This window comes from Cajanus cajan, chromosome 3 (assembly GCF_000230855.2).
Source record: "Cajanus cajan strain Asha chromosome 3, NIPB_CcT2T_4, whole genome shotgun sequence".
Lineage (NCBI taxonomy): Eukaryota > Viridiplantae > Streptophyta > Magnoliopsida > Fabales > Fabaceae > Cajanus > Cajanus cajan.
Window position 1 is genome coordinate 311,172 of NC_138519.1, and position 10,758 is coordinate 321,929.

Here is a 10,758-nt window from a genome sequence, read left to right on the forward strand (position 1 = left end):
TCAATTGATGCTTGATATGGGACTCAAATCAATGATAAAAGTAATTGTAGGAATAAAAAAAATTATAAAGACCAAAAGTTAAGAAGCAAATTTTAGAGACCAAAAGTAAAAATCAAGTATTTCAAGGATAAAAAAATATATTTTACGCTTCTATATTTATCTTCCTTGTTTTGATTTAAGTTTGTAGAGCTAGTTTTGAAAACGTATTTAGAAACATGTAAGCCGACAAAAGTAGCATGTATAACGTTTTTCTGGTATTAAAAACTTAAATCAAAACAAGTGTTATTAAATAGGTTTATTTTTCAATTTTAAAAAACGAAAACTATTTTGAAAAAAAAAATTCTTCAAACATGCCCTTAATCTGTTAATAAATACTAGGTAGAGATGAATTCAAATGATAGGGTACACCAACTTAATCTTTCTAAATTTGCATCATAATTAAACAGTGAAACCTTGGTCGTAAAAGCATTATTGAGGAACAAAAAAAAAAGCTAACAAGATATCAAAAAGTCGAACTTTCAATTTCTTTTGATTGGTCTACAGTTCGGAGTTTTGTTTTTCTTCGTTTAAACTTTTGTCGTTCACTCCCACAAGCTCAGTGTCAAATATAAGTGTTGCACCACCTGTAAGTTCAAAGTCATGCGAGCATATATTAATAATATAGTTAGTTGGCTGTGTACAAAATATAGAAAAGTAATATAAACTAAAAAATTGAATATTCATGGAAATGCCACAATTTTAATATTGTTTGCTCACACTATTTTTCAAAAAGTTCTTATTCTATAAACTCATAATAGAATGCCTTTAAAAATTTATGGAATTAATACGATCTAAAACACAAACAAATTATCAACATAGAAAGACACATCGAAGGGTTGTACTCTTCATCTGAGCTTTAAAGTGGCATATCTTAAAGGAAACGGATCAGAACTGCCAATGCCATGGGAGGCTAACCAGTGGTTCATAAAAACAGGCAGCAATCTGATCATTATATAGCTGTCAAACATAAATTTCTCTAACTAGTAATAAGTAGAACATTACTATCATTATAAACATGGCAGAGAAAAGAGACTCTTTGTGACTCAATATATTTAATTTTGAAGAATTTTGGACAAAGATGGTTGTAAGATTAAAAAAAATATAGAGACATTTGAGACTCGAGAGTAAGTAATCATATACATTAGTAAAAGTGGGTATGAAATGGAAACCAAATGAAAGTTACTCAGAGAAGTATTTCATTTATATATAGTATAGATAGATGATAAATTACCTGGAATAGTGGGTGGGGAACCCTGCTCTCCATAACCAAGTTTTGCTGGTATTTTCAGCTTCCGCTTCTCACCAAGACACATTCCCAATAAACCCTGGTCCCACCCTGCAAAGAGAGGAAGTGATCATGGAATCCTCTGTCTTGAAATAAGACTACCCATCAACCATAAACCAGTAATTTGCAATAAAATTACATCATATATTCTAGTGTGATCATGTAAATACACCCATGCATGCATATGAGCATAAATTATAGCACATATATTTGGTGGCTATATAAGTTAAATAATAAAAAGCACATAAATTCTAATGTCAGTATAAATTGTAGCCCATCAATTGCATTTTCTTTTATTGTAATGCTGACAGGATACTAGAAAGAGCAGGGGAGGACATGAAGAGAACAAACGTACAAAAACAAGGTGAATTTACATATTACAGTACCATACAATCAATCATCCATGATTGATTGTACTGTGATTCTCCTCTTTGTTTCCAACTTCCACAACTCTTCCTCTTGTGCTACGGTGATCTGGCATGCAATTTCTTAACAGTTTGCAGTGTATTTTCTCTTTTTATTTAATATACATTTTATCTTTCATATTCAATAATTGAAAAAGCAGGCACAACAGCTAGTTGATTACCACCTTTATTGGTAAGGAAACCATAAATTCAAATGACTGAAGTTGTTTATGCACAACATACCTTTGATCACTTGACCACTACCAAGCTCAAAATCAATTGGATTATTTCTTTCAAAGCTAGAATCAAACACAGTTCCATCGGTGAGTTTTCCCTGCAAAAACGAATGAATATATAATATGCAAGCTCATGATTCAACAAAATACTAAATGAACACATTATCCCTCATCACATGAACAAATGAAATGAGATTTAAAAATAATAATCCTTAGAGTATCATGTGGTGTTGCCTCTAAAACAAAAACAAACAGAAGCAAGGATAACCAAGTAACACAGCATCAAAATGACTGCAGGTGATTTCCAGTTGGGACTATGTTCCAGATACTATCTCATCTCGTTATTTCAATGGGTTGTATCAGATTATTGCCCAGACTATGAAACATCAAAATTTACCACCAAGTTAGACTAAGATGAAAATACATAGTTTAGTAACGTTACTTCTAGAAAGTGACTCAGAATTTTCTCAAAATAGGATAGAAGATTAACCATAAGGTGATATTATCCATCTCATTAAAATCCAGAACAAGGCATGTTCAAGATATAACAACACCGGAGGGAAATTAAAATTGCTAACAGTTATTATTAATATTTTGCATTGTTTATTATATAATATAATATGCGTATATATATATATATATATATATATATATATATATATATTATAATTGATTCAAATTAGGGTTAATTTTATTGATGAATGATGAGTGAATATTAAACTTGAGAAATTACTCACCCGATAGTGTACTTTGACTTTATCTCCTTTGTGTGCCTGAACTTCACATGTTGCTGGTTTATGCTGCAAAGTGACAGAGCATCAAAACTAAGCAAAAAAGAGGGTACAAAACTTAGTTATGCCGTAACAGACAATTAAAATAACCTTGCCAATGTATATTGACAAGCAATAATTTCAGTATCACTGGAAATTATAAATGTTGCATCATTCACAGGGGAAAACAATTTTTTCCCCATTTTCAATCTCCACAACAAATTGCCAGACATTTCCATTTCTATCCTTACTAACAATCTGCCAATGCTATCTATCACCATGAACTCGTGAAACCTCACAGCAGACAGCGTACATTTGTAAACCGTACTTTGCTTTCTTTCTCTTAAATAATAGTACTTTTCAAGATCACACTATACCACTAGCTATATCTTTCAAAGCTATAGTCAACCTCCGATATTGTATCTATACTTTATTTTCGAAACACAAATCACAGAGCATACTACCACAGTTTTTTTTCTTTTCTTTTGTGAATGATAGTAGTACTATTTTATCTAATAAAATTGCCTAAAAGATCAACTATTACTTTAGCCATTTGACATTTCTAACTCATAATACGGTCACACAATATTCCACCTCCATGCAAGGCTTTTCATTGCACTTTCACGCAAACCAGTTAAGAAGAAACAATACATAACGTCTAAGGACCTGAAGCCATAAGATTTGCATATAATTATTATTTTATATAAATAAAAAAAACCCTAAACTAAGGAAAGCTCACTTGCCCAGTCACATTCCGTAACAAAATTTCATATTGTTCAATGTGTTCACACTCACCGATACCCATTAAATCCATTGGGATCTAGTATCAAATACAAAATATTCCAAAATTTTAACAAAAAGAAAAACTTCATAAACTGTACAACTCACTTCAAACCTTAAGCCTCAACTATAAAAGATGACATGGATCTCAATCAAAGTAACAGGTTAGAGGTTACCTTCACGCCAATTTGCAACTCCGTCACATCCCCGGTTTTCTTCGCACAAACTGAAACACAGAAAAAAAAGAAAAAAAAAACTCAGAACGCGACAATAAGATATCAACGACAAAGAGAAACCGTTAACAGTGGTCAATTAAAGCGCAATGGTGACGAGATCTGAAGTAATAGTGGATCGAACAAGCCGCGAAGAGTGAAGAGGCATAGAAAGAAAGACATGTTGAAATTTGGCACGTGAAAGAGGAAGAGCGCAATACCTAATGCCGAAACGAAGAGGAAGAAGAGAAGAATAGGAACGGAATGTCGGAACCTCATTTTTTCCTCGTAAAGTCAGTCACTCTTTCGTCTCTCTTTCACTCGTACACAGAGTGGGTGTTGTTACTTATTTAATAGGACCAGAAGCGATCCAATTCCTGGCCCAGTGAGTGTGAAGAATTCTGAAATATTCGGGTCACCCAAGTTAACCCCCACCCTTGGTTCAACTCAGATTAGGCTGTCTAGTTTAAATTTGAGAGGACAATATATTTTTTTTTTAATTACTAGAATTAAAAATTTTAAATTTTAAATTTGAGAAAAAAAATATATCTCTAAAAATATATTTATAATTTTTTCTTTTGAATATAGTACACAAATTATCCTAACACTAATAATAAAAAACTAATTAAAATTTCAATAGGTTAAACTTTTGATTCTTTTATTTTTTTTAATATGTAATTTTAATTTCTTTATTTTAAAATAGAGACATAGTCCATTTAATTTTAAAAATATGAAATTTTGATTCTTTCATCAAACTATTAATCATTAAATTTTCACGTTTGTTCATGTTTAATGATGTGATATTTAATAATATAATATTTGAAAATAAAATAAAAAATAAAAAATTTAATAAGATTTATTAATAAAATAAATATTAATTATTCATTAAAATAAAAACAAATGAAAATTTTTTGTAAATTATTTTAAAAAAAATTTCCTACATGTCACATTATCACCTTATTAAATATCATATCAATTGAGTGGTAATAGATCACTGAACAACATTAAAATCTAATGATCAACAAACATCAAACCGACGGTAAGACTAAAATTTTATATAGATTACTTAAATGTTACTCATTGTCAGATTTAAACCCAATTTGACACTCACATAGGTCATTAATTGTCATATTGAGGCTTAAATGTTGCGATTTTATAATTTTTAAGTATAGTAGACGATTACACCAAACCTTGAGGCCAGTATAGAAGTTGTAGATAATTACCTTAGTTTTCTCGCCATGTTAGACACACTTTTAAGATTTCAAATGCCATGTCAAAGTAAGGCTATCTATCTCACTCACGTTGGATGCAAGATTGATAGTGTTGAGAGTGAGGAGAGAGAATCGTCTCAAATTGAAATGACATTGGGCGTGAGAAGAGAGAATCATCTCAGGTTGGATTGGGGTTGTGCATGAAACTCATTCACACCAGGCTTGAGGTCCTAAGGATTTCTACATAATCCACATCAAACATGGGTTGTGTAGTGTTGGACATGGGCGAAACAAAGGATTCCCTGTGTAGATGGCATCGGGTGTTGTCTGTGTTGTGTCGAGTGCTGAATTGTTGAATAAAAACTTGATGTTTGGTTGATAGATTGTTGAATATGAGATTAGTATAAATATATGTTGCCTATTTTAAGTTGCTAAACATTGATTATATTCATATATACATACATATATATATATATATATATATGTATGTATGTATGTATGTATGTGCGTGTGTGTGTGTGTTGATATAGGATGATAATTAGAGATGATTGATGATTGAGAGTTGAAAATGAGTTGAGTTGTATGTTGTTTGTTATATATGTTAATCAAGCTCAAGATGAAGACATGATCCTAGTTAATTTTGATGATTACAAATAAGCTTCTTGAGAGATAAGAGTGCAACTTGTAATTTGTTTTGAGTTTTGAGTCTCTTGATAGATAAAAGTGCAAGTTGTATATTATTTTGTGTGTTTTAAGTTTTGTTGCTTGTATATTTTGTACTTGGTAAGTAACTTAGACTTTTATCTCTATCTAGATGATGATTGATGATTTAGATGTTTTAAAATTGAATTGTAAAGAGAAATGATATGAAAAATCGAGATATTAAGTTTTCACTTAAAATAATCAATTATTTCAAGTAATAATCAAATATTTGCTCTATTTTTCAGTTACTCAAGGAATAATTTCTATAATAATCGATTATTTCAGAAACATGGTTCTAGAATAATCGATTATTATTGCTTAAAATAGTCGATTAAACTATTCTTCGGTAAGAACAAAATAATCGATTATCTATGTAAATAATCGATTATTTTAATCAAAAAACTTATATATATAATTTTTCACACTTTGAATAGAGAGATTTGATTCTTTGTGATATCTCTTTCAAAAATACTCTCTGAGACACATTTTTATTAGCAATAAGAGGTTTTTTAACCTTTGTGATAACCGCAAGAAAGTTTTCTTAGGTAGGTTTCTTAAGAAGGGAGAATCTTGTAGCGGGGTGCTACAAGTAAATGTTTCTTAGGGTGCAAAAAGTGGTTTCTTTAATTGTATACAAGTGTATTGCATGTGATATTGTGATTGTAAAAATTTTGATATTAAAGATTAGTGAAAAATCTCAATTGGGTAGATTGGGGACTGAATGTAGGTAACAAGTAGATGTGGTTGAACCAGTATAAATTGGTTGTTCACTTTTCTCTTTTTCTATACTTGACTTTACATTCTTAAATTTTTGTTTTCATGCTTGTTGTTATGTGTTGTGAGTCATGTACATTTCATTAAGAATTGAGTGAATTTAGACTTGCATTGAATCTAAACTAAGTATCCTATATATAAGTTATAGATCAGCACACTTCTTTGAAAATGTTTAGAAAAAATTTTCAAAACCAAGATAGTTGTGCAAGAAATTTTAATCAACCAATTCATCACTTCCCTGTTGGTTAGACCATCTTTTCTAATAGTATGTTGTGTGTTGGTGGTATAGATGAGTTGAATATGATTTAAGCATGATGTTGTGTTGTTGAGATGATGAATGTTGAGAATGATTTAGGCATTTAGTCATCGTCTTCTTGAGTTGTGTTGATCAAACTAAGGCTATAAGGGAGATTATTTTAAAGTTACATATCCCATTATGTGGATATTATGTTGTAGTGTTATAAAAACTCAATTTGTTGAAAAACCATTCGTGGGATGTTGACCCTTGAAAAGGATAGTTGAATCTCATATAGGACCTTAGTTGGTACCGTGTGTGGGCAAGGTCAAGACATACATGTATAAAGCGACCAATTGAGTAAAATACAAAGTAGGAAACTTAGTTGCTAATCAAGTATCAGAAGGGTATAATATTTGGAGGATAGTTAGTAATAATCCTATATGAGACTTAGTTAAGCTAGTTAATGTCGTGGTAAGTCCTTACTCGGTTATTTTATCCTAACAAAAGTACTAGAATTCCTTGTTTAAGTAGCAACATCCGAGAAACCAATTGTTGTGTTATGGATTGATATCCAATTTGTTATTAATCTAGCAAGCCCAAAAAGATCATCTTGTGTTGTTGATTCGGTAGGATTAAACCACTCAGACTGTTCACTTTGTGTTATAGGAGATCTCCTAATTGAAATGCATGATGATACATGTAGTTGTTGTATTGTGTATATTATGTTGTTATGAAGAAAAAATTGAGTTGTTGATGAAGTGATGTTCCAATTGATATTGTGCTATGGTAGACTGAGTTGTTCGTGTTGATATATATTGGTTGTGTTGTGATGTTATATGTTGATAGTGTTAAAGCCATAGTGAATATGTGATGATATATTAATGTTATTGATACTTATGTATTGTATATATGTTGTTTCTTTAAACTCTAGCTTACCCTTGTGTGTTTCAATGTAGATGAATGGCGATGATCATATTTGGTATTGGAGCAGAGCATTGATAGGTTTCTGTGGGAGTTGTTTAGGAGGCCACATTGAGATTGGTGATGTCAATATTTTGTGTAACCTTGGAGTAGCTAGTTTATAGTAGAAGTTATTTGATTGACAACTTAGGTTATAATTTACTTTTATTGGATTATCGTATTTATATCATATATATTTTTATAGTTGTTTCACTTTCATATGAATGATATATAGTACATGTTCAGACATCAGTAGATATATAACTCTAAGTTATTAGTTGTCTTCCACTATTAGTCATTAAGTCGTTAAGTGTACGAATCATGATGAGTTGTTACAAAATACACTAAAGATAAAATAAAAAAAAAAGCATTTTTAGGGATTTAGAATAATAAAAAGATTGAAAAGATAATTAAAAATTTATAATAAAAGATGCCACAAATTGAATTCACTAACTTTCCTCACACGTATTGTTCCCAATTATTATTCAATTTCAGTAATTATCAAAATAATCTAATAACTAATGAAAATATTTTAACCTAATTTCTTAGGTGAGATTCTAGATTCTTAAAGAAAAATCACAATTCCTTGGTGAAGTTTGTTAAGTAACTCGCATTAAGATTGGAAGTCTAAAACATTGACTAATAAGACTTATCTCATTCCTAGTTATAAATGTTATTAGTGTTAATCTTCATATCATAGTTTCACAAAAGATTTTTCAACCTCAATTAAATCTATGAGATTATGCATTGAGTGATCAAACCAAAAACAAACATTAAGAATAGAAACAAAATAATTAATTGAATAAAAATATTTATTGAATAAAAACAAGAAGAATTACATGGAGTTACATCAATCCCCAACAATGACTCCTTCTATTATTTCAAATCTATCTAAAATATAAAATAAATAGAGTCTTTATATAGTATCTCCAAATCCTATTTTTACAAGATTTTAATGGTTTTTTTTCCAATTGGGTTTATGATGTCCATTTGCTCAAAGCAACTAGTTAGCTCGATTAAGCGAGCTTGATGATGGGTTTAGTTGGCATTGTTGAGTTCTTTGTGATACTTTAGGGGTGTCTTCTAAGTTGGTTCGCTTAGAGCTTCCAAATGACTTGTTTTGAGTGAGTATGAAGTCATTCAAAGCACGCTTCCCTCTTACTCTGAGCAAGTGCTCCCAATGTTTAGGTTCTTTAACACTAGCTCCTTCTTACTTGTATCTCAAAACTAACAAAAAAATCATTAAAAAAAACACTTAAAACTAAAAGAACTTTACTAATTAACGGAATAAAATTAAAATACTAATTTTTAACAAAAACAAGACTCTAAAGCATAAGATATGTTAGATAATTGCCAAAATTGAATTAAAGATATTGATATATTTGACAATTATCATGGTCTGATGGAGTTTATGCATTAATGCATAATCTGTTTGGAGGTAAGTGCGAGACTATTTGGGATAGTCTTTATGGTCTTCTACCTTGGCCCTAAGATTGCTATAGTGGGAATCCCTATATACGGGGCAACCATTCACAACTCTAGTATCTCAATTAACTACTAATATATTTTGTCCCAGTGAAAGTGGTTTACATGTTGAGTACCTATATTGTGGAAATCATTTTTATATCCATATACTCCTCAGCTACTTCATATGCGACAACGTGCGCTTTATGTGACGTGAAATGGTATCACATGCATATAGAGAATAAACATACAAGTCCATAATTCTTATATTTTAATTTATGAATGATACATTACAAGAAATGTTATATAGTGACATACAAAAAATGTCACTATAAATACAATATGTGAGTATAAATCTATTTGATATATATTCACACATAATCTTAGTGTTGAATTTGAATGAGATTTAACAATATATAGTGTTATTATAACTTATATTTACACTTTTTTTTAACAATTATGAGAATGTAATTATAGGTAAAAGTAATTTTTAGTGACAAATATTGTGTCATTATAGAATATGTGTTACTATAAAACAATTTTTTTTATATATATAATAAGAAATGCATTTGATTTGTGATATGCGTTGAGTTCTTTAGATATTGTCTACCTTCTTTATATGTGTTTTATACCTGCATGAAATATATTTTCATTCCTTTATATTATATTGTGTTTTCTTGGTTGAATTAAATTAAATGCCATTTTTAAGTGCTAATCAAATAGAAGTTTGAGTTTACAGTTGATGAAACTTAGATTTGTGACTTTGGGATCTAGAGTAGCATCTTATTTAGTTGTCTTTGTTTCTCAGTTGTTGAATTCAATTTTAATTTATGTTTACAGTTTTGTATGGAACTTATAAAGGTTATTTTGACGTTTAACATCTTTTATTTCAAATGCTTAACATCTTTTATTTTGAAACTCATTTTAACATTAAATAGTGGAATTTTATATAGAAAATCGTTTAATATTGTGAATCATTTTATCTTTGATATGTGTATAGGCGAGTTAGGTTAGACCGAATATAAATCTATTACTTGACCCGATCAAAATTTAATGGATTGGGTTAGATTTGTGTAACTTTTTTTTTTTAAAATTAAATTCAATCCAATCCAACCCAATCACGAATGAGTTGTGTTGGGTTAATCGAGTCAATATAATTATATTTATTTATTGTAAAAATTTAAATATTTCAAAATAAATGTAAATCATTTGATACATTGTTGCAAATTCAATGTTATCAACCTATAAAGCAAACAATGATACAAATTAAATTCTAAAATAAATTTATTAATTTGTAACATTATTATCAACTCAAAAAATCATCATTAATACAAAATAAAATTTAAAATAAATATATTATATTATTACAATACTATCAACTTAAAACACAAAACTTGTTATTAAATAAGAGTCACAGTGAGTATTATCCTGTACAAATGATCATTCAAATACTATTATTATTATTATTATATATGACCGGATTGGGTTGGGTTGGTAATAAGGTAAAAACACAAAACCCGTTATCCGAACGGTATAGTATCGAATTTTGATCGGGTTGGATTGGATCTAACCCAAACACTAGAAAAAATTGATTCAAACTCATTAAATTAATTTGGGTCAATTTGAGTTCGCGGATTACCCACATCCATTTACACTCCTAATCATTGAGAATAAACTTTACTA

General features: G+C 29.6%; 1 protein-coding gene across 1 annotated transcript; it reads right to left on the reverse strand.

Moving 5' to 3' along the window:
- Positions 1-340: 340 nt before the first annotated feature.
- LOC109804631 (FK506-binding protein 2) lies at positions 341-4,108 on the reverse strand. Its single transcript, XM_020366463.3, has 6 exons — positions 3,948-4,108; positions 3,691-3,740; positions 2,702-2,764; positions 1,972-2,062; positions 1,271-1,375; positions 341-623 (listed from the first exon to the last, which is right to left on the reverse strand). Exons 1-6 carry the CDS (start codon positions 4,003-4,005, stop codon positions 538-540), a joined length of 453 nt encoding a protein of 150 aa, XP_020222052.1. The 5' UTR covers positions 4,006-4,108; the 3' UTR covers positions 341-537.
- Between the last annotated feature and the right edge of the window lie 6,650 nt (positions 4,109-10,758).

Excerpts from the sequence above, each read along its gene's own strand:
- LOC109804631 (XM_020366463.3), bottom strand. The coding sequence starts at position 4,005 with ATGAGGTTCCGACATTCCGTTCCTATTCTTCTCTTCTTCCTCTTCGTT. Across the intron at positions 3,741-3,947 it reads CCTCTTCGTTTCGGCATTAG|TTTGTGCGAAGAAAACCGGG; the intron begins GTATTGCGCTCT and ends TCTGTGTTTCAG. Across the intron at positions 1,376-1,971 it reads TAGTGGTCAAGTGATCAAAG|GGTGGGACCAGGGTTTATTG; the intron begins GTATGTTGTGCA and ends CTCTCTTTGCAG.